The sequence below is a fragment of the Meriones unguiculatus genome, chromosome 1, assembly GCF_030254825.1.
Source record: "Meriones unguiculatus strain TT.TT164.6M chromosome 1, Bangor_MerUng_6.1, whole genome shotgun sequence".
Taxonomy (NCBI): domain Eukaryota; kingdom Metazoa; phylum Chordata; class Mammalia; order Rodentia; family Muridae; genus Meriones; species Meriones unguiculatus.
The window spans coordinates 12,437,869-12,463,135 of NC_083349.1; the positions used below are offsets into that span (position 1 = coordinate 12,437,869).

The 25,267-nt window shown below is 42.5% G+C and overlaps 1 protein-coding gene across 2 annotated transcripts in view; it reads left to right on the plus strand.

Moving 5' to 3' along the window:
• The window catches only part of Dock1 (dedicator of cytokinesis 1), a 494,434-nt gene that overhangs the window by 304,193 nt on the left and 164,974 nt on the right, over positions 1-25,267 (plus strand). For both annotated transcript variants that reach the window (XM_060381413.1, XM_060381416.1), the window contains exons 28-29: positions 13,426-13,527; positions 22,188-22,282. In XM_060381413.1, coding sequence (XP_060237396.1) covers positions 13,426-13,527; positions 22,188-22,282 — 197 coding nt within the window. The remainder of the gene's footprint in view (positions 1-13,425; positions 13,528-22,187; positions 22,283-25,267) is intronic.

Below are 25,267 nucleotides of genomic sequence, written 5' to 3' on the forward strand. Positions count from 1 at the left end.
ACCAGACATATCTCCCATTCTGAGTTGGAAGGCAATAGACAATTTTTGAAAGGAGGTTTTGGCATGCAATTTTGCAGGCAGAGGTAGGCTAGCCTGATGGTGTCCTGAGCAGGGACCTCCTATAGAGACACAGATAGAGTGATCCTAAAGGGTGCAAGTGTTAAGGACAAGGACAATGTGATTAGCCAATGTGGTTAAAATAATGACCATAAGGAAGTTGAGTTGGGGAGGCAACAGAAAGGGCTGGAGCAATTCTTGGGAGACTTCATAAGTCTAAACATGGGTTCAAATTAACAAGGCCCTGACCCCACCCCACCCCCACCATGTGCTTGGGGGGGTGGGACACATATGATGACACACAAATATATGTGTATATGTTCATGTTTGCATATAGACGTTAGTTAACCTTGGGTGTCTTCTTCAGTCACTCTTCACCTTGAATTTTGAGATAGAATCTTTCATTTCTTTTATTGCCTGCTGCTCACCAGTTTGGCTAGTCTGACAAGGCAGCAAGACACAATGAACCTCCTTTGTATGGCCATGATGTATGGGCCATCATGCCCTGGTTTTTTTTGTTTTGTTTTGTTAAGGTGAGTTTAAAGGATTGAACGCAGGTCCTCAGCAAGCACTTTACCAACTCTGACATCCCCCAGGTGGTGTTTTTCTTTTGGACTTACAATAATGGTTTTGCCTAACTAAAGGAGATTCTCCCTGGGCAGTGTTTGGGGTATGTAATCCCTTTAAAGAAATGCCACCTAATAGCTGTGTTTCTCTCTGACTGATCACCTTATATGTCTGAGTTTTGCTCCTTCTGGACACTGAAGCAGCCCATTGAAATTCCATGTGAGTGGGCCTCATCCCATTATCCTGCAGCTTTTTGCTAGACAGGGATGGGGAATATTCCATTTTGCAAACTTTTAACTATGTAGCTAGATAATGAGCTTGTGAGAAATATAGTCAATTTTGCAAACAAGTAGAGATTCTGGAAAGTAATTAAAATTAGTCATTATTGTGCCACTTTGTAAGTTTACCTTCCTCCGCATGCTGTTAAGATCTTGTTTGCACAAAATTAATAAGGAATAAAGAATCTTGACTGAGCATCTGGTCCAAAGTGACTTCCAGTATGCATCTGTCCAGGTAACTTATGATTGAAGTTTGGGATTCATGCGAGGGGAAATCAATTTTTTGTGTTCTTGTTATTATGATACCTTTATCATTTTGTGTGTGCGATGAATGATTGAAATGTCTGTGACTTTTTTTTAACAAAAAAAATCTATGAAATATAGGGATTTTGTTCAAGGAGACTAATCTCAATGAAGCATTGTTTTTATTAAATTTAATTAAAGTTACAGTGAGCATTGTTATCCACCCTGGTCATGTGACAGTCACAAGCGCTGCTGTGAAGTTCGATGAGATGAGTGTCAGCTCTTCTTCTTATACCTTCTTTGAGTCTGGGTAAGAAATAATAAGGTGGAATTGGAAATATGATAGTGCTTATGGACCACTGCAGCCTTGGCTGTGTGTTTAGATTGATACCAAGAGGACAAGCATTTTAGGGTTCCTGGGCAATGCTAAGGCTGGCTGTCTTTTAACAGATTGATTAGAAGTTATTAATACCATAGACAGACAGTGGTGTCAGGGCCTCTGAGGAGAGCTCAGAACCATGTGGCAGAGTTGGGGTCCCTTTGTATAAGTTTCAGATGAGTGGAGGAGGTTTTTGTTCTGTGACTGGTGGGTAGTCCATAGTAGGTACTTGCTTCTGTGTTGTCCTTGAATGAGCCATGAGGGTGGAGAGGGCAAGACTAGAAAAATAAGTCACAGTGATTATAGGAACCAAATTACCTTCATTTTAAGAAGTGTCCTTGTTTGATCAAAATGGAGGAGCTATAAAAAATGGTGAGGCCATGGGTAACATGTATAGCCTAGAGAATTTTCCTCCATTTCTGAACAGCTGAAAGATCTTCTTTCTGAATAAACTATAACATGAACCATCTTCAGACTTTGCTCACCAAGCACATGGTGTTCATGAACTGCAGGTACCAGATGGTCCTCTTGTGATACTGATTAATGTCAGCTCGGATGAGTGAAAGTGATGCTTAGATTCAGCTGCCAGTAAGTGTCCCCACCCCATCCCCCACTCCCACCGGTGGGGAACCTTCTGAGAAGAGTGTGAGGATTTGGTGGCAGGGCCTGGACACTGCAGGCAGAATCTGACTAACAAACTACTGGCAATCTCCTAGGTTTTTGACCTTACACAGTCCTGCCTTTTTGGTTTTATCTTTACTCTCTTAGTGAGAACTCAGCAGCATCCTTGCAGAGTACTTCATTTGGTTTTTGAGACATGGTCTAGCCAATGAGTGGTCTAGAACTGGACATCCTTCTGCCTCAGCCTCCTGACTGATCCACATGTATACCATTGTGCTGGGCTAACTGTGTATCTTGGTGATCAGTTCTACTGTTAATAATTACTCTTCCATAGTAAAACTCTCATCCATGGCCATCTTTGTTTGACTTGCTTTGTTTAATTATGGCTGGTCTCTAGTTGTTAAATACTTGCTTAACATGATGATAAGTTAGGTTTTTCCTAAACTGCTGTTCAAAGTAGCTGTCAAAATTAGCCCCAAAGACATGATCATTAAAAGCACTAAGGTGCTTGGAAGATGGTCCACACTGTCAAAAGACCTGAGTTCAGCTCCCAGCACCCACATCAAGAGGCTCAGAGCTTCCTGTAATTCTAGCACTAGAGGATCCAACAGCCTCCTTTCGCCTTCATAGGTACCTGCATATGCATGACACACACTCATACACATGCAAAATAAGCAAATGAAACCACTGGAAACACAAAGTGTCCGCCCTTATTATTGGAGCTTGAGGTCGTCCTGCCAGATGCTGGCCCAGAGTGAGGCTAGAAACAGACAGTGGACTGAGATGTGTAAAGACAACACCAAAGTATGTACAGTCAAAACCTTGGTTTATTTAGAAACTCGCCCCAGAGCAAAAACTTTGAAAGTCAGAAGAAAAGTCCATTAAGTTGTATCATTAAATATGCAAATATACCCACCAAATAGAATAGGTTTCCCAAGTACATAGAAAGAAAGAATAAAAACTTGATTTAAAAATAAAACGAAATAAAAAAACCCCACTTTATCCTTTGCATATGAAAATACCAAGATCTTTTAAAGGCTCCTAACAATAATATCCATGAAATATTAACCAACAGCATAAAAATAGACTGGGACACTTTGGTTTGTGTGTTTAAATGGGAGAGTTGTTTTGTAAGCCTCCTAACATATAACAATTCAATGGAAGTCCAATTTGAATCCCAGTGGCATTTGAGTTTATTTACAAGATGAAACTGACTTGGGTGGGTACGACAGGGCTTAGGGAGCAAGGTGCTTGCCATACATGCAGCAAGATATGAGTTCAAATCTCCAGGACACAGAAACTGAGTGGGTGTGAGCACCTGGCTGTACTCATCTGAGTGGGTGTGAGTGCCTGGCTGTAATCCCAGCACACTGAGGGTGAGGACAGGATCTCCATAGCAAGCTTGCTACATTAGAACCAGGAAGCTCTGGGCTCAAGAGAAATGTAGCCTCAATATTAAGAAAATAAATACATAGAAGATAGACATATAATAGACACATAGTTGGATAGATAGGTAGATAGATAGATAGAGCCTCAATAAAAATATAAAAATATATAGAAGAGTGATCAAAGATAGATAGGTGATAAGTAGATAGATAAGTAGATGGCAGATATCTAGCCTCAATATAAATATATAGAAGATAGATAGACAGAAAATAGATGGATAGATAGAGATCTAGCCTAAATAAATATATATAAAGATATATAGTTTGATAGATATAATCTATTATATAAAATATATTTAAAATATATACAATTCAATTTAAATTACATACATTTATGTTATTTAAATATAAAATTCAAAGCACCCACATAACACACATAGATGTGCAAAAAAAATTTTTTTGGAGTTTTTGACATGCCTCTGTGATACCTCAAGGCAATTTTTTTCTTCCTCTTTTCTGTTTATATGTCTATCTTCTTCCTTTCTTCTTTTCTTACTTCTTTTTCATAAAGAGTAAAATAGCGGAGAAAATGGAGAAAATATATAAAACAACAGCTTCAAGTTCAGTTTGGCAACAGAGAACAATAACTCCATTTGAGCTCTAATATATATGGTATTAATTAAGTAAAGTAGTCTGTTTCAACCCATATGTCCCTCAATTGAGGATTGGATACAGAAATTGTGGTACATTTACACAACGGAATACTACTCAGCAATTAAAAACAAGGAAATCATGAAATTTGCAGACAAATGGTGGGAATTAGAAAAGATCACCCTGAGTGAGGTATCCCAGAAGCAAAAAGACACAAATGGTCTGTACTCACTTATAAGTGGATATTAGACATATAATATAAGATAATCATACTAAAACCTGTATACCTAAAGAAGCTAAGCAAGAAGGAGGACGCTGAGTAAGATGCTTAATCTTCATTCAGAAAGGCAAATACAAGATGTCCTATTTCCAGTTCGCTCAAAATATCCCACATACCCTGTTTCATTGTCTCCTCCACTTGTTAATTATTTTCTCTTTTGAACAAAAACACACAGGATGTCAACCTTCAAATATGGCTTCTTTGATTTAGGATAGTGTTTACAATTCATCTCTTTCTTGTCATTAGTTTTTTTTTTTCATTTTTTACTGCTTAGCTGTGTGTCATTGTACAGATGTGCCACAGTTGGATAGGTACATATTTGGAATGTCTCTGAGGCTTGGTATATGACTCTGTCTCAAGGAGTGACCAATTTTACTTCTTTGCTGGCCTCCTCCAGGAACTCAGTGCTGTCTGCACTGCAGAGGAACTGAATGGCTGTTGAGAATTTTGCTTGAGTCTGCTCTGCCATTTTGAATCTCATCTTACAGCCTTCCCTCCTCCCATCGTTTAGCACACATCACAGTGAAGCCCTGACCTCATGGTCTCAGAGGCCTTTAGCTCAGGGGCTCAGCAGAGGGTAAGGTGGCAGGTGGGGATGCTAAGCCTGTAGAGACTGGGTCGACCTTTTAACTCATCTTAAGTACTTGCTTCCCATGCACATTGTTCTTGGATCCCCACGGTCATTTTTTTAAAATAAATACTGAGACTTTTACTTGTCAAACCTATTTTGCTCTCTTACATGGTTTCTAGTCAGAAAAGCTATGGAATGACTGATCTGCTGTATAACATCTGTGCAAAGAGCCACGTCTGTGCCTGCATAATGCCTAGTAAGAATTCCATAGGAATTGTCATATGACATCTGCATTCTGTTGTGTAAAAGATCAGACATCAAAACATCTACCAGCTATAATGTTCTTGTCTCGCAAGGTGGCAAGCCTGCTAGGGAGCAGTCCCCGGAGCTTCCCCAACCTTTTATAAAACGTTTTCGCAAATCATTTAATTGTCACGCCACCCAGTAAAAAATATTGTTTACAAAAGGGCTCCTCTGCGTTCCTAAAACTTGATGACTCAAAGTGGCTGACCCTTTCCTCCTTCCCTTGATCCTTTGCACTTATAATGAATTAACCAATCACATCCGGTTGAAAGGTTGAACTTCCACCAGGGATGAGACACAGTTACTTCCTGGGTCTGACTGTGCTTCCTAACCATGTCTGAGTCATGATACAAAAAATTGTTTTGTTTTGTTTTGTTTTGTTTTTCCCCAAAAAGAAATTGCCTTGCCAGTTTCCTTTCACTTTTCTCAGCATGTCTTCCTGTAACAATGAGATTCTAACACTCCCTGTGGTTCCTTCACTTTTTTCCATCATCATCACTTTCAGTATCCCACGCAGACCCAGAACTTACTTCATATCCCAGGATGGTGTTAAATCCACAATCCTCTTCCTTCAGCCTCCCAAGTGCTGGAATTAAAGGTTTGAACTCACCATACCCAGCTGCTGATTTATCATTTTTTTTAAGAAATACTATTTATTTAAGTGCATGTGTGTGTGTGTGAAAACACACCTGTAGGAGTCAGAGGATAACTTGTAGTAGCTTATAGTCAGCTTTGTCTTCCCACAGTATGAGTCCTGTAGGTCAAACTCAGGTCGCCATGCTTGAAGGCATGTGCCTTTACCTGCTGAGCCATCTTGCTGGCACTCATTATTATTATTTTTTTTTTTACATTTAGTATGTGATATATTTCTCTTCCCACATCATTCAGCCAGTGTGAGTAAAATTGCAGACAATGTATTTTTTGATATATGCATCTGTTTTGCCCATTTCCAATTTAATCTGTTACTGTGATTGCAATACAGCCCTTTATATACAGAAATCAGTTGTAGAAATGTGTGGACATTGATTCCCCCATTAACTAGCAAGGGTTTATTAAGGCTCTGTTACTCTTGTTTCTGTTACTTCATGTTCACTGATACTGTCTATCATGTCAGAAGACTCGGGAAATCCTGAGCTCTCTAAGGCTCTAATATCGCCTGATTTATTGAGTTTATAAAATTAAGGTATAAAATCTCTGCTTTACTATCTTTCTAGTGTTGACACCAAATGAACTTTATTAAGAAGTTGCATACATAGTATATAATTTTTATTGCACTATGTATCAGTTGCTTTTTATTGCGTGATAAAACACCATGAACAAAAGCAAATTATGGAAGAAAGAGCCTGTTTGGGCTTACAGTGCCAGAGGGAGAATCCACAAGAAATCAGAACTCAATCTACAGAAGGGAAGCAGAGAGAATAAACTGGAAAGGGGGTGAGGTTATTAACTCAAAGCCCACCCCTAGTGACATATTTCCTGCAGTGAGGCTCCACCTTTTAAAGGTTCCATCACTGTCCCAAGTTATGAGGGAACCAAGGGTTCAAATACATGAGCCTATGGGGGACATTTCTTACTTAAACCAACACACACCACAGAGGATAATTTTTATACTTTTTATCCTTTACTGTTTTTAACAAATGTGAACAGGTATTTAAATTATTATATTCAATAAACAGCGAATAATTGTTACAGGTAACTTCCTATCCAAATATTCCCCTTTGGTATGTGTTCTTTAAACATCTTTCCATAATTACTGCCTCTGTAAAATTGAAATTGATTTTGTTTTTAAAATTAGATTTTTTTTTTCCCTTAGTGTGCCCGGAATGAAATGAGATACTAATACTTTATGAATTCAACCAAGCACACTATCTAAATTTAATATTTAATTTTGTTGCTAGTAGTTTAAAAATCCCTAATAGATGGCATTAGTGTAGTTTATCAACCATGCTGTTTTCAGTTTTATTTTGTGCCTTTTATAGTCTTCACTTTGGCTCTTCATAAAATAAGGAAATTATGATATTTTGGAAATTAAATGAGTGAAAATTCACCACATGTTGAATAAAAAGATCATGTTATTGAATTTATCCTCTCTCTGTCTTTCTCTGTCTCTCTCCGTCTCTCTGTTTCTCTCTCTTTTCTTCCTTCTTTTCCCTTGCCCCTCTCCTCCTGACAAGGTTTCCTTTTATGCTGCTTTGTAACTCATGCCTTGGCTTCTGAGGTCCTGGTACCTCTGGTTTCTAAGATTTTCTGGAATTCAGAGAAGTCAGTGGGCTTGTTGCTAGATTTCACCATCTTCCTGTCTCTGGGTCCTCTGGCCACCTCTGTTCATTCACTTTCCAGCTTCCAGAGTTCTTTTGTTCTCCATTGCTTCTCACTCTCATGGTCCTTGTGACCATAGTGTTGATATTGATTTTTTAGACAAGAGTCTCTATGTAGCACTGGCTGTCCTGAAACTTACTCTGTGGACCAGGCTGACCTGAAACTTATGGATAGTGGCCTGTCTTTGCCTCCCAAGTGCTTGGATTAAAGGCTTATTCTACCACACCTGGCTGCAGTCTGCTGCTGAAACATGTTCTGTATAGTCAGCATGATGAGAAGAATCAGAGATAGACCCATGCTTTGAATGTGTAATATGGGATTCCCCCAAGTGTGTTTTGCAAAGACTAAGGAATCTTTGGGCTAGTTTATGATGTCTTGATATTTTCTTTGTACTCTTGACTTTCTGTTTTTATTATTTTGTAATTTCTTGGTAGAAATAGGAGCATATAAGCTTTCGCCTTGGCTTTTTGTCTCAAAAACAGAGAGCCTTTGTGCACCATATTTTTCTAGTGTGTCAGTACTCAGACATCATGCATATGAACTTATTTTTAACAGCTTTTGACTTCTCAGTGGAGGGAATGGCTCCCAGGCACATTCCTTTCCTGTATTTTGTTCTCACAATGCTCCTTGCTTATTCATTCTTTGGTTTAAGTCTTTCTCAAAATGTGAGTCATTACAAACCCCTCGAGTTATACACCTTCACACCTTGGCTGTAGTTCTTTCCTGGTGCTCTCTCACAACACAAGCTTTAAATGCCACTGATGATTGCTGTCCTTGACTTTGCTTGACAGGAGATTATGAGGTAGGGCCATTCTCAGTGTCCAATGAGACTTAAGTACCTAAATGGAATTTCCTTTTTGAAGATACTTTATTAGAGAAAACATGTTGCATTTTTTTACCAAGCTAGGAGCCATCAAGTATCCTCCTAGAGCCATATCACCAGAACTAGTCTTCACTCCCAGTGTTGACACCTGTCACGTGTTCCGGGTGTGCTTTTTCTGCTTCCAGCAGCTTCTGTGATCTGGAGCTGCTCAAATACCTCATGAAATTTTTAGAACTTAGACAAGTGTTCACAGCCCTGTCTATGCCACACATCCCAGACAGCAGATACTTGGCACATGGGAAGTGGGAGCTCCGGGGCAGATGAATCAGCGCACACCCAGCTGACAGAATAACTAAACCACGTTCACTAGGCATGTGGCTGCAACCATTTGCCTTCCACCTTCCCAGCTCCCCCAAACCAGGAGTGAATACTCTTGGGGGTTTTCCTACTAATCCATATACTTGTCCTCAAACCTGACTGTTCTGCTGACCCATCTAAGAGGCACTATGTCAGGGCTGGCTCTCTGTTTGTGTCTGCTGCACCTCGTTCCCCATACCTCTTTTCTACCCTGCTGCAGCATCTTAATATTGAATTTACCTGATGCGAAATATCCTCAGCTCCTCTACCAGTGTTCCCCCCTTTTAGCCCTATCTATATGCTCTTTGCTCTTCCTCTCTTCTACCCATCTTTAGTCCTCATTGTCTTCGGTTTGACCTGCCCTCAGGCTCACCTGGCCTCTCTCTGGTCCTCCTGCCTCCTGTCCTCTTATGCCCACTTCTCCATTCTGCCTGTGTGTCCCATCCCTCCAACCACTATCCACATTGCTAATGCACTGAAAATACACAGGGATTTAAAAGTGGCCACTGAAGCCAGTTCTTCAAGGATTTGTAAAGTATATGTGGAGGGGGTGATCACTCCGTCAAGAAGTGGTGTAAGGCAGTTGCTATGTTTTTCCAGACAACAGACCCTTGGCAGAGTGCAGATAAGAGAGTAGGAAATACAGGGCTCAGGAAGAGGTGGTCACTCCTCACAGATGACATCTTTCCTTTCTTGCAGGTGACATCTCTCTGTCTGTCTTTCAAGACTACCTTTTAAAGTCCTAATACATGCTGCTTATAAAAATAATATGTATTCACCTTTCTTCCCTGATGACAGCCCTGAATCTTTTCTTTCTAGGCATTTCTCTCTTTAATCTTCCCTTATAGATTCCTTACAGTGTGGGTTCGTGTATATAAAATATCTGTATTTTCATTCCTCAACTGTCTTTTCTTGTGTTACTGAATCGCTTTGTAGTTCTGAGGTTAATATTCAAAGGTTGTGCAATATTTCAGCCTAACAGTACAACTGCTTGAATTAACAGATATACACAAGACGGTCCATTGCATATAGACTGTAGGTAAACAGTGTTCTTCCTGGCTTCTGTGAGGTCCATGTAATATATGCATATAACATGGAGGAGTTGCTCTTTCTTTGTGTTTACTTGAGATTCAAATGTAACTAGCATCCTGCATTTCATCTCTCAGCCGTACAAAATATATGACTTAGACAATTTCTTGCCTTGAGTGCTTAGATATTTTTCAGAAATGCAATGGACACTGTTGGACATAAAATTTCCTTTCCTGAATTACCTTTTCAGGTGGGTTGTTAGAGGGAGAATTACTGAGAAGATGAGTATTTTCTTTCCAAGACTTTTCAAACCTCTCACCAAATTGCTTTTTAAAAAGGTTATAGCAATTTACGCTCACACCGGTCATGTGTAAGAATCCTCGTCCTCTGTACCTTCACCACTCAATGCTTAAATCCTGCCTTGCTGTTCTGGCAGCAAATAATGATGTATCATTTTCTTCTTGATTACTAATGAGGTTCACATTTTCTGTTTATGAGGCAGTTGGTGTCCTGGTTTTTTAAGTACAGTTGACTTCTCTGCCCTTACTCTGCCTTGCTTCGAAATCACAGGAATATCTCTTATTTTTATCTTGTTAATTATTTTAGTCTGTAGCTAGAGCTGGAGCCCAATCCCCAAACTCAAGTTCCAAGGACTAGCTCCGTACAATGTCTTACCACCAGCCTACTCACTGTTTAAAAATAAAAGCCTCAGATGACTCCTAAAATGAATTTAAAATAATTAAACCAAAAAGTGTAATTTTCTTTAGAGTCTGTAGAATTAGAAGTGTTTTTTTTCCCACAGTTCTTTCTAGTTTTGTTCCTACTATACAACTGATTTCAAATACCATTTTCACAAAAACAAACAAACAAAAAAAAGCAAAACAAAACAAACAAAGTGCTTCGCCCATTCTTACAGAGAAATATGTATATGCTGGGTTACCCTGGTTCCAAGTGAGGTGTGGAGCTCTATCGTGTGAACAGTACTAGCTCCATAAAAGTACTAGTTCCCCAAGGGTGGGGCTCCATTCCCAAAGCTCAGGGATGGAAGAGGGGATGTGTCTGTGAACTGTAGCACATATGTTTCCCCTTGGCTAGTGGAGTCCATGTTCCCACATATAATTGTGCTGAGCTAGCAAAACTTGCTTCCTCTAAGCAAGGAGTAGGTGAATGGTACAAATTGCTTTTGGCCCATTTCCTTAGGTTAAGTAAAGGGGGCATGCAGGCTGCCAGGCAGCTCTCTGCTAACTCATGGGGATGGCCCTCTTTCTGCCCTTTCAGGATCTGCCTTCATTAGCCCCCAGTGTCATTAAATAAAGGGCTGTTTGGCTGCATTCTTCAAGATGTTCTCATCCATATAAAAGACTCCATACTAGCCATTTACATCTTTCCAGGGCTTGCTTTGTGGATACCACTGTGTTCTTGGGTTTTGGTCTCTCCGCCACCATTTTCTTTGCTTCTGGACTTTCAGAATTACACTCGTTAATGAGTGGGTTTCGGTCACCTCCTCTGCCCTCTGGCCTGACTCAGATGTGCTGGCTGTTCTTATGGCTATGACTTTGAACAGAGCCTTGAATTTTCTTAAGCCCCTTTAGTAGTTTTCTTTCCTTTTCCTTGCAGTGTGATATTTTACGGTGGGCATGTTGATGTCATGCTTCTAAATCTAAATCGCTGACCCAATGGCTTTGGTGATTCTGAAATGTCAGTCATTGCTGAACTGCCTTGACCTGCATGTTTCCTTTAAGCATATGCTAGGTGTACGTGCCTGGATGCTGTTCTAGAAATTTCCTCTTCTCCCAGAGTCCATTACAGGCTCCAGGCAGCTGCATTTGAGTAGAATTGGAGGCATAGTATTGTAGAGGCCCTTCCTTCTCCTCTACTAACTTTCCCTGATAAGGACAAGAATGGGAGTGGTGAATCTCTAAGTTATGTTGGTTGTCAGTGACCAAATATGTGCGTTCCAGCCCTGGAGTGCTGGCTTCATACCAGGCTTTCCTCCTCTGTAGCTACAGTCTCTGCATCTCAGATTAGCTGCCTGAGAAATGGAACAAGCAACAAGTTTATAGATGATTGAAAGAGAGTGGGGCCTGGCTAATGGGCAACATGACAAGGATGAGCACTCAAGGATGGCATCTCCTGAGAAGAAGATGAGGTGCTCAGGCAGCTTCTCTGGAGCCCAGTGGGATGCCAAATATTTACGTCTTTCAAAAGTTCCCATTCATAAATAAATGTCCTTCTGATGCAAAACAAGCACTATTTAGCTCTTTCCCAGAACACCACCAACTTGGAATCTAAAGCTCAACAATTACCATTATTCACAAATAATTTACATTTCTGGGCAAATGGAAGATACCATATCATCATTATTGTATTTGTTCAATTTGCAAAATGGGTCCTTTGAGGACTCATTTGGAAGCCTGTGTGTATACTACAGACAGAAAATGTATCGGACTCTAACATTCACTGTGGAGTGCATGTTCCAAATTAATATAAAAGACATTTAGGCATTCAAATATATTGTTGGAAAAATTGGAATTAGTGAAAAGAATGCAATTTGGGAGCTCATTTACTAAAGAAAAAATAGGGATGTGTCTCAAGCTATATCCCTTTTATTATTCTACGAGACTCATACAATTTAATGTAAGTTAGTATAGGTCCTGTGCGGCTTCAGATGTCATTACCTTGCGGGTGCATATTTAAAAGCAAGGCAGGCTCCTTGATATCAGCTCCCCAGCCTGCCAGTGAGAAATTGTACTTATGGCAATAAGACTGCTCACGCCAAAGCATGCACCTTTCAAGGTACACCCTTGTGTGTCCACACACCCACAGTGTGCACACTGTCCAGACTCCTTGGACAGCTTTGGTCTTTTGCTCTCTCCAGCATTTGCTTTTGTTTGTTGGTTTCTGCTTTCTTCTTCCTCTTTCTTTCCATGAAGCTCTATAGGTTATGAAGAATTCCCATCCCTCTTACTGGACATTCCAGTGAGACTGACTGCCTTTCTCCCCCTACTCTTTCCCGGGAGCAGAACTCACAGTGGGTTTGGTTGGTAGCGATTGCCTCTGAATTGGCCAAGGAGGACATAGGCAGATTTTGAGAAATAAGATGCCTCTGTTTGCCATGGCCCAAGAAGAGGGGCTGCACACATCTGCTTCATAATAAATGCGGGTTATTTCTAAGAATGCTACATAAGTTTTTGGGATTTCAATCTTGTCTTTAATTTTTTGTGAACTTAATTAAGGGAGAAACATTTAAAGCTTCTTTTTCCATTCTGGAAAACCTTTTGTCAAGGTGCATTTGATAATTTAATACAGTTAGAGATGAAAAAATCCACTGTACCCCCTTAAACAAACAAACAAACAAACAAATTTCTGAGGTCAGATGTGACCCAGGCCATCTCTGGGTCTTGAGTCTCTGCTCTTGAGTGCCATGGAACAGAATTGGGACTTCTGCCCAAGTCCCATGCCTTCCCCTGGTGGTTGAACAGCCAGCTCCATAGTTGATGTCAGTTTTCCCCATAAGGAGTGTTATTTCTCTACCTAATTCTACCTTCCAATCCACCTACAGGGGAACTTTGTGGCTTGCATGACAGCTATTTTACGGCAGATGGAAGACTACCATTACGCCCACCTAATCAAGACCTTCGGGAAAATGAGGACAGATGTCGTGGTGAGTGTCATTTCCACCATCTCACTAGGCCAACAGTGGAAGTGGAGGGTGACATCTGTATTTCCATTTAAAATAGATTTTTTCATGGGAACTTCTCTCGTTGATATCAAAAGCCACACCAGGCTCTACATGGAAGCTTTTGACTAGCGCTGATCTAGAGAACAACTTGGGTATGAGCCTAGAGCATTCCCATCTGTTCTGGTCACAACATAGTTTCTCTTGCTGCTGGGTCACCAACAATCACATCCCTCAGTCATTAGCTCCTGTCATTTCTTGGTTGGCTTTCTATAACTGTAGCTCACGAGCCACTTTCCTAGACCTTCAGCTATCTTCTGCTATTAATTAGTGCTAATCATAGACACTCATCAGCATTTCTCCTAATAACTCCTTCGTCCTCCTCACTCAAACTATGATGCAACTTAATTGGGAGAGTGTAATAGGAAAATTTATTGCTCAGGAGCTACCTCCCTAATGGCCTGAAATTACACTGCCATATGGCAAATACTCTTTGCAAAGCTGCACCAAACCTGCTGGCAGGCTTTCTAGTGAGCAGCTCATGCGAGTTCTTGGAATCCACTTTTAAGGACCCACTGGTCCAGTAGACTATGCGTAGATTGCTGTGCGGCACAGCTAGCTCACATTGTATTACCAGAGCAAGACTTATTGCACTTGGCCTCTGCCTTACTGAAGGAGGGAAGAAACAAGATGATGTTCATGATTTTCTTCAAAGAGCTATATCAAGGACCAGGTTTTCTTGTTTGTGGCCATCGTAGGTAGGTGGACAGGCAAATAGACAGGCAACAGATATGTATACAGACAGTTTATACATACATACATACATACATGTATTCATATGATGGATGAAAGATAAGTAAATCTCTAAGAATAAAATGAATTTATGCCTTAAAATTATAACAAACTTCCTTATAGGTAGATAAATGATAGATTGATAGAAGTTAGATTGATAAATGATAGATTACTTGATAGATGATAAGTGATAGATTGATAGATATATTGATGATGACAATAGATGTTGGACATATTGATAGCTATTTAGGTTGATTGATAGACATAATTATAGAGACTAAGTTAGTAGATAGACTATGGGTTAACATAGACAGGCAGACAGATAATTTTTAAGAAGAAAATAAATCTATACCTTCAAATAGTAGTTTTCCTTAAATGAAAGTGTATTAAAATGTGTACAGTTTTATTTTATCTATAAGTTTTGGTTTTCTTTGAGTATCAAGAAGAAATTTACTCTAAGCACATGTTCAAGTAAACAATAAATACCACAGAATGTCCTAGGTGTAATTCAAAATGATAGCATAGTGAAAGCTTATTTTATATTCATAGTATTTAATTTCATCATTAAATCTTAAAAGTGTGTCTCTGGCCTGCTTTGGTCAGTGAAAATAACAATATGACATTGTGTGAGTTCACAGATGATATTTTGGGATGAGAATAACTGCTCATACTGAAAAATGAGTACCGCCATTAATAGTTTGTCCATTATCAGAACAGACGTGCTCAAAATCTATATGTGGCATTAAAAAGTATCTAATATGAATTTAGCTACAGCGTGGGATGAAACGCAATGATACAATGTAGTTTGTAAGTGTGAGTCTTAATTACTTTTCTGTTGCTGTCATAAACACCATGAACAAAGTCAATTTATAGAAGGGAGACTTATTCTGGCTTATAGTTCCAGAGGGATAAGAGTCCTTCATGAACCCCTGCTCAGATGTAGGCCATAGTAGCTCAGTAACCAAGTGGGTTTCCCTAGTAAGGGGAACAGGAACTATTTCTGACATGAACTCAACAACTGGCTCCTTTACCCCCTTCCCCCACCCAAGGGAGGAACAGTCTTGCTAGGCCACAGAGGAGGACAGAGCTCTATGATCTGAATGCCTGTTCCCAGGGAGGACAGGCAAGGCTGAACTGCCAGCAAGGCTGCACCACCGAACCCTCCCCAAACACTGCTCCTAGCTAGAGACAGAGTGTTCAAATGCCTAAGACTACAGGGGCCATTTCTCATTCACAGATGAGGGTGCCTCACTGGCTTGGGTGTGAACTCTCTCCTTCCTCAAAATAGAGGATCAAGTATGGACACCATGTTGTGGGCCTAATTTCCCAAGGGACTTTTCTTTTTTTCTTCTCTTAGACACAGGCATCCAGAAAATCAATTATTTGCATACAATTTAATTTCCATTATAAAATGGCATTTGTTATTGGTATGTCTCAAATTCCCATGGCAAGGTTTTTGATTGTTGTTGGTTCATCAAAACCTTCTTGAAAATATGTTCCTATCCACTATCCACTAACTATATGTGGAGAGTATTTTATTTTTCTGCTCTCCCAATTATCACGAAAATGAAAAGATCGTTTCCTGTGAAATAATTGGAAGTTAATTAGTATTCCAATATGAGAGTGGCCTAAAACCGTTTTTCTGAGTCCTGCTTGCATCTAACAAGCACAGCTCCAGGTCCTTAGATTCAGCCGCACTCCAGCCCACCCCCGCTGCTACCTCCCCCAAACACTGCCAGTGGGTGAATCAGTCTCAGATAGATTCAGAGTTATCATCACCCCACTATCCCCACAGGGCCGCTGCGGTCACCTTCTAAATGGTCCTTTGTCCCCAGGGTAGCCAGAGAATCTCAACCAGGGTGGGAAGACTGATCTAGGCAAGGGAAGACCAGACAGGTGCCACTAGAGCATCCCTCAAAGGACAGGCAAGCTGCTTCCTCAAGACCAAGAGCTGCAGCAAACTTTTCTTCCTTTTGCCTTCTTCTGGGTATTGCCCTGGATCTAAGTCTCAGCATCAGGAGGAGAAGCAGAAAGCTTGCCCAATGTATCCAAAAGATGCTCAAGTACACAACAAGGACATTTGCTCAACCATGTTTGTAGCAGATTTATTTGTAATAGCCAGAACCTGGAAACAACATAGATGTCCATCTATGGAGGAATGGATACAAAATTTGTGGTACTTTTACACAATGGAATACTACTCAGCAATTAAAAACAAGGAAATCATGAAATTTGCAGGCAAATGGTGAGATCTAGAAAAGATCATCTTGAGTGAGGTATCCCAGGAGCAGAAAGACACGAATGGTATATACTCACTTATAAGTGGGTACTAGACCTATAAGATAGGATAAACATACTAAAATCTGTACACCTGAAGAAGATAAACAAGAAAGAGAATTTGGGTAAGATGCTTAATCTTCATTTAGAAAGGCAAATGGGATGGACATGGGAAGTAGGAGAAAACAAGAAACAGAACAGGAGCCTACAGCAGAGAGCCTCTGAAAGACTCTACCTAGCAGTGCATCAAGCAGATGCTAAGACTCATAACCAAAACTTGGGCAGAGTGCAGGGAATCATATGAAAGAAGGGAGAGTTCACATGACCTAGAGAGGACAGGAACTCCACAAGGACCTAATAAATCTGGGCACAGGTGTCTTTTATGAGACTGTATTTCCAACCAAGGACCATGTATAGATATAACCTAGAACCCCTGCTCGGTTGTAGTCCATGGTAGCTCGGTAACCAAGTGGGTACCCTAGTAAGGGGAACAAGGACTATTTCTGACATGAACTCAATGGCTGGCTATTTGACACCCCCCCGGAAGGGGGGAGGAGCAGCTTTGCTAGGCCACAGAGGAGGACATTGCAGCCATTCCTGAAGATACCTGATAAGCTACAGTCAGATGGAAGAGGAGGAGGACCTCCTCTATCCATGGACTTGGAAAAGGACAGGGAGGAGATGAAGAAGGGAAGGTGGGACTGGGAGGGAATAAGGGAGAGGGCTATAGCTGGGGCACAAAGTAAATAACCTGTGATTAATATAAAAATAAATAAAAATTATTAAAAAAAAAAAAAGAAAGAAAGAAATTTTAAAAAAGAAAAGAAAGCTTGCCCAGAGCCTCAGGGAGACTGTTCTAGCCAGATGTCACAGACCTCCACTGATGGCTCTGGAAGAGCCTATACTTTTCTCCACACTCTGACCCAAACCAGCCGGTTCTCTGACATCAGCTGGATGTCCTGCAGTTCGGTCCTTTCCCTGCACTGTCAACATGGATGTAGCTATGGATGCCACACATGAAAAGCCCCACCAGGTCCAGCTGTAAGTCCAGGCCCCCATATTTTTGGCTAAGCAGTTGTTAATGAGAGTTCCTTTAACCTTATCCTTGAGGTCCATAAGTTGCCCGTCCAGCTCACAGTACTTCAGGAGATGCTGGCACATTCTCTCCTGTTTATTGTAAAAGACAACTATAGTGAAACCGATGGGAAGAGCTGCACAGGACAAAGTGGACAGGGGTGGGCATTCAGAGCAGCTGCATCTTTCATATGATTCCCTGGAAGCCTGTCAGCAGCTCAGACCCCTCCAGTCTTGTCTGTGAGTTATTTTGGCATAATCTACCCCTAGTTGGAGAATGTAGGGTTTGGGAGTTCCAGACCTCTTACCCAGACTTTCTGGTGAATAGCCCCTCCTTGACACCTCTTTAAGATAAACTCATGTGTAAGACATATATAGCATGTGTAATGCCAAGTACTTGGAGGATTTTGTCCTTGGTTCCTGGGACTCATGTGCCATTTTACCATAGTAAATGTGTGTTGGATGAAGATGGACATGTGCAGGGGCAGAAAGGGTGGAGGCAGTGCTGAGGGGACGGGTCTGTTAAAGGTTAGAAGAGAGAAGGAGGCACACTGACTCTGGGGACTGCAGGCCTTCTCACCTGCTACCTGGTTCTTGTATTCCTTGTGGAGTCTCTCAGGCCCAATCTGCTGCCAGGCCACTTTCTGAACCTCCACATATCCCAGGCCCTCTTGCTGGAATCCTTCCTCACCTTCTTGCTGCTTCAGTCCTCACTTTCTGGGAGACTTTCTGACATTTGTCCAGATCTCTATAGATGGATATAGGCCCCTCTCTTTCAGAGTACCTTATCTTGACCATTAGCCTGTTCTGCAATAGACAAGGGTAAAGTATTGGATATAGAAATGGTGAGAAAGAATACTAGTGGGTTTGCGGGAGACAGAAATGCCAGCAGTGTGCCTGCTTCAGACACATTCCATAATGGAGACCCTCAGGGTCTCCAAGGTGTTGTTGTCTGTGTGACACCATCAGCAGAGGTGTTGCCTGGTCACCATGGAGCATGCCTTCTACGTGGAAAGAGGAGACAGGCTCCACACACCGGCTGCCCTCTTCCTGGACCACTACTTTCTTGCAAGTGCAGCCTCAGGAGAGCTCTCCACACTGGACCATCAATCTAGGGGTGCAGATTCCATTCCCGGTGACTTTTTATCAGCATCATGAAAGGCCATGGCAGTCAGAACAAACTCACATGCCCCAGGGTTAGTCTTTCCAGTGAACCCATATCATCTGAGCTCTGAAAACAAAACAAAAACCAAACCAAAACAAAACAAAACAGACAAGGCTAAGTCATTGGTGAGATGTCTTCCCTGGGCATAGTAGACAATGGTGGCAGTAAAAGGAGGAGTTTCTGATCCTGTGCTGGGCAGGAGTTTCCTGTGGGAGGCACCCAAGGGGCACGGAGGTATCATACCAGCCAGGAACTCCTCTGGCCTATGCTAGCAACCTTCTATCCTTTGTTGCCTGTTTTCAGAGCAGTTGTGTTTTGGGTGAACTTTATTGTGAGGCCATTATGGGGTCACACACAGCTGTTGAATGTAATGAATTCTGTATGCCCTTTATTCAGTTCCTCCTGACAGAAATGTCTTGCAATACTATCTTATAACATCAAAACCAGGGCTTGACATTCATGCAATCCACTCACCTTATCCAAATTTCCGTGATCTGACTTGTATTCTTTAACCTAACGATGTGTCATGAAAAACTTCAGACAAACAGAGAAATTGGGAGAACAGCAGCAATTCATGTCTGAGCTGTCAATGGCAAGCCCTGTAGCTAGGAACTTCTTCCACCAACCCCCGTGTGTGTTGTGTGTGTGTGTGTGTGTGTGTGTGTGTGTGTGTGTGTGTGTGTTACAAACATTTTAAGAAAGAGAGTGCCATTTCTCTAGGCATGCTAAGTGTCTGGGCAAGCACCTACAATGGTCCCCATCATGCCATAGGTAGGGACAGCCACCACCTCACTCATTGACCTCACACCTAATTTTCCCACCTTTGCTTCTTTCATAGAGCCCCACCCCCAGGATCAAGAGTCCAATCCAGATTGCTCTGTCCAGTTTTCGTGTAGACTAGGCTAGCTTTAAACTTGCAGTGATTATCCATCTCAGTCTGCTGAGTGCTAGGATTACAGCCATGGGCCACCATGGTGAGCTTTGATGTGTCTCTTTGTGTTTCTGTTCTCTTTTTTGCCTTTGCTGTCTTCCTTCTATCAGTGTGTGTGTGTGTGTGTGTGTGTGTGTGTGTGTGTGTGTGTGTCAGTGTATGTCTGTGTGTGGTCTGTGTTAGAAAGAACATGTGAGAATAGTGCCCACAGAGGCCACAAAAGGGCTTCGAATCTCCTGGAGCTAGAGTTACAGGCAGTTGTGAGCTGCCAAACATAGGTGCTGGGAACTGAGTTTGGATCCTCTGTGACAGCAGTATCTGCCTTTCTCAGGTGGGCCCTCCAGCTGAGGGTGACTTTTTCATCAAATTAATGAGATTAGAGATAGAGTGAAGCTGTTGTTTTCCTCCAGAGCACACCTGCAGCTTTTGTTAGAGCTGACCACTTACTGTATTGGGCACCCTGTGTGTGAATAGTCAAACGCAAATTGTGATAGGAATGAATGAAGCTGACTGATGAAGCATTCTTTCAGTACTCCTAAACCCAAGGCTTTGTGAAGCCTCATCAGCTATGCTGGACCACCCTGACTACTGAGTTACTCAGCCCTAAGGGCAAGCCTCACAAGAGGTCATCTCCCACTCCAGACTGCATTTTGTTTGATTAGCCAAGCTCCATCATATATCAGCTGAGCAATACTAATTAGGTGTTGGCCTGTGAGTCATAGAAAGGAAAGAAAAGCCACTGGAGAAAGATGGCTTCTCTCCTAAGACTGTAAACCCAACCTTGCGTCTCAATTACTAGGTTTAGGAGAGAGTTGGGCAAGAAAGCCAACAATTCGAAACAAGAAGATATGACCACAAAGTGTATAACCGAACCGTCCAAAGTTCCAAACTCTTGACAAAATGGGAAGCTAAGCAGTAGAATCATTAACTTGTGTTGAAATAAACCCATTCCTCCCCTAAGTTTCTTTTGGTCAGAGTGTTTCCTCACAGCAGCAGAATGAATCTAGATTAGGTTCCCTTGCCCACCACCCGATGTTGTGCCCAATTCGAGAGACCCCAAAAGACCACTAGGAGTCAAGTCCATTGCAAATCACAGGAGGATCTTTATTCAAGCTTAAGCTCAGGCCACCAATCTTCCCTGAGGCAGCAGGTTAAAAAGTGAGGCCCTGAGTCTCAGGGGGGCAGAGTTTTCAAAGGGGAAAATGGCAAGCAGGGAATCCCAAGCCTTACAGTTACAGGGAAGGGAAAGTTTTGGGTGGGGGTGTTAAGCAATTAAGGTGGCATTCACAACAATCTGCAGGGTGGAGGGCTATGTGCCCCTTCTCAGAACTCAAAGGTGGGGGTCAGGTCACTCCAAGGTAAGATAGAGTCTAAGAAACAAAATGGAGCCACCCTTGCCAACCTCAGTTCCTTCACCGACACTTGTCTTCAAGTTGCTTCCGTGCAAATGGTGCCATTTGATAATTTGCCACTGGGAATTGCTTTCTTGGCTGCTTAAACTCCATTCTCTCTCTTGGCCTTCATAGCCAACACTTCATTCTGATTCAATAGATAGAGCAATGAGAAAGGCCCACTCATTTGGCCAACTCTAGCTATGACTGTCTTTTTCTAAACCAACTCGCTGCTGCCTTTCTTTTTCTCTCCCTTGGTCCTGAGCACAGATGGAGGCTTCCCAGGAAACCTTGCCAGGGCTCAGGTTAACAGCACAGAGTCGAACCAACTTGCCTTCCGAAATAGGAAGTACTCTTAATTGCAACCAGCATGGGCCCTCTGGTACAAGCTTACCAGCTTCCTGTGTCCAGTGACTTCCTTGTGGGTGTGTGAGTGGCATAAAGCAGCAGGGAACCCCTTGAATCCTGCTCCCCCATAGGGATCTGGGTGCTCCACAGGAAGATCGTGAGATTCCAGTGGCATCCCTGAATGGTTGTTGGTCAAAAAGCATGCTGAGAGTGTGCAGCGGCTCAAGGCAAGCTTTAAATGACAAAACAAAAGGGTAGGGATCACAGCATACAAACCTCTGGCGGCTTTGATAGAAAAAAAAAATGGATTTAGGATAAACATGAGAGAATGCTATAGCTAGCTTGATAGGTTTGTAAAATCCATGTTTTCCTATAAGCAGAAGAGGCACAAATGTATATTTATAACCCTTGGGGATCTTTTCTTAACTGCCAGAGAGACATTTCCAGGGACCATTTCAACATCTATCCTTGAAAAAGCTATCTCGAGCAGGAGGTGCCCAGGTAAACAGACAGAAGCAGTATACAGCACGAGAGAAATACATCTTCATTTGCTCCTAGAATGTTTTCCTTCAGCTAAAGATAATGGGGTCTTTTATAATCTCATCATGGGGAGAGGGTTCACCCCACTCTTGGTGGGCTGCCTCACTGCCACGTTGTCTCGTTGCAGGACTTCCTGATGGAGACATTCATCATGTTTAAGAACCTCATCGGGAAGAATGTCTACCCCTTCGACTGGGTGATAATGAACACGGTGCAGAACAAGTAAGTGCAGCTGGCACCCTGCCTCCTTGGCATGTGGAGGCAGCAGTGTGGTGGCTGGGTACTCAGGTGGCTGTGCTGAAGTGCTCTGCTCCTTCCACAGTGCCCATGGTTATATAGAGAAGTGTTGACATGGAAATCATGGCAGGTGTCCTCATGCCAGAGTGGGGCTCTGCCACTAGGTCAGGCTGTGTCCCTGCAGGGGAAGAGCCAGGGATGTTGTCAGCTGGTACTGACAAAATCTAGGTAAGAAGGATTCTGTGGTAGCTGTGGATGAAGGTTGTTGGTTATGAGTGGGAAGGGGCATGAGTGTATTTTTGCACTTCTGATAGAAACGTGCTTCTCCTGGTGGTGTTAACTTATAGTTCTTTATGGCTTTGGCTTTTCTTTGCTTTTGTTTTGTTTTCACCAGGGTCCCATATAGTCCGGACTACCCTCAAACTTATGATATAGCTATATGTAGCCTTGTACTCCTGATCCTCCTACCAACAGTTCCCAAGCATCTGGGGAACAGATTTTGAGTGCCGCACCTCCCTGGCTTTGTCTTTTTGTCCACCTGTGAAGAAATCCACGGCAGCAGGGACTTTCCCTGGGTTCCTCTCCTGCTGTATCAACAGGAATGGTGTTGGCCTGGATTCCCAGCAGACCTCTGACAAGGCTCCACTGAGGGGGTATTCAACCTCTCAAGGCAGATACTGCTGTGACCAAACTCTCATGGTGGACAGGATGGAATGGGGATTCCTGGCCCTGGGGGTTGCTGTAGTCAGCCCTGACTGGGCCCTGGCCTCTGATTCCACCGTTGCCATGTCTCTGAGCCCTCTGCCTATCTCTTGACATTCCCATCCTTCTGGGGAAGCTGAGATCCAATCCAACAGCATACTACTGATTTTTTGCCCTTAGGATTTATTTTTGTGATTCGAAATCCCAAATTCTTCTGGAATATTACACAGTGTTTTCAATAGGTCTCTTTTTTATCTATCAGGACAAACAAATCAACATCAATATCGGAAACAAACCCCCACTACCTTAAAACCATGTACACAAACCATTGCACCTTTAGCCAAGCCTTAGGGACACTGTGGCAACAATGCTTAGAAGAGGTCCCTGAACACAGGTGAGAGAGATAGCAGGTATGGACTCCTTGACATGACCTCATAGGTGAATTTGGCTGCTGGTCTCCCTAGAAAGGTAGCCCACATCTCAGTGTTCAGGTTATACATTCCACACTGTGGAAAAACCTCAGATGTGATTGGTTCCCTGTAGTTGTAGCTCCCTTTCAGGGTCCACCAGTGTGTTGCAGAGAGCATAAAATATATACTTGCACTTTTATTTTTTGTGATGCTTTTACGACTGACAGGTTGTTTATAGTTTTCAGGTCATTCTTGTATCATCCCTCTTCTTGCTGCACCATCGAATACCTCCCCCCACCAACCTTGGCTTGGAGGGAGCCTCAGCTGTCATTGTGGCCTGCAGCTCCATGCACACAACAGTGTATGCATGCACAGCGGTGTTAGTCTGGAGACACCAAGGTTTGTTGTAGCCATGCTGCATTTTGTGCAGCCAGGAAGGGTATGATCCATGGTCCGCAGAGTTGTGGACTGACTAAAGAGTATCAGCCTTCTTCTGCTCACTGAAGACTCCCTGCTGGCCCAGCCATGTGACGAGCTGTAGTGGGTGGGCAGCAATGAGTGTCCACTGTATTGTAGCACAGGCTTTTGTTCTGAGGAAGATGAGATGAAGGAGGGAAGCCACCCCTTGCTCCTGTCCGTGAGCCACTAGTGCCAATATTGATATTTATGGGAATAAGTGACACCAAGGGTAGAGAATGACATCTGTCCTGGCCTCTGATTCACTGTGCACAGAGGCTGCAGTCCTAAGGCAATCATGGTAAGGGGCATGTGTGTGTGTATATGTGTACACACACATGTGTGTGTGTGTCTGGTCTGTCCAGCCTGCTATATGTTATACAGAATACTGCACCAGATTGTCTAGTCACAAATTCAAAACCTCTGAGTCACCAAGTCTACCTACCTACCTTGGTACTTTCTGTAAATTTGGAAGAGAGAGAGGGAGAGAGAGAGTTTTTGTGTATGTGTGTTCTTACCTATGTGTGGCTGAATGGGAAGCTGAAATAAAGGCTCTTCTGTTTGAAGACACTTTAACCCTTAAAAGTCACAGCAAAGCCACAGTTAGCATTGTGCACTGGGACAAAGTCAGAGGCAAGGTGACCTGTGGAAGAGCCGCCCATTTTTGATGCACATCACATATGATGATTGTGAAAGTTATTCCCATACGTGATGGGATGCAGATGCCAGAATACACAGCGCTGATACATAGAAGCTGAGTGAGAAAGATGTGGAAGGAGCCTCTTTCCAGGCTAGGGCTGTAGCCCAGCTGGGAGCCTGCTCACCCACCATTCACTGAGTACAGAGAGCTTGACCCCTGGCCCCTGTGTGAAAACTACTGTGTGAAAACGGTGTGAAAGCATCTGCCTGTAATCCCAGCACTGTTATCCCAGGTGGAATCAGGGAGAGCAAAAGCTCAGAGAGAAACAGAAACAGAAACATCTTGGCCTCTTGCCTCCACCAGGTCAAAGGGCCAGATACTTACAGCTCTTTAGAGACAGCTGGTTTTGTGGCCCTTACCTTCCCTTAAATGCCAGCTTCCCCATGAAGAGTTTTTCACTTTTCACATGGTGTGCTCATTCTCTCTTGCTGCCTTCTCTGTACAAGTTGTGATGGCTAACCTTGGTGACAGATTGAGCACATCTGGAATTACCTAAACTCAAGCAGTTGGACACATCTGTGAGGGTGTTTTCTCCCCTCTCAGTTGGATTATTTGAGGTGGAAGACCTGCCCTAAATCTGATCATTTAAGGTCAGAAGACCCACCCTAATTCTGGGCCAGAGCTTCTGGAGGCAGCTCACCTAAAAGGATATGGAAGATATGCTTTTGCCTCACTCTCACAAGCAAGTTCATCTATGCTTAT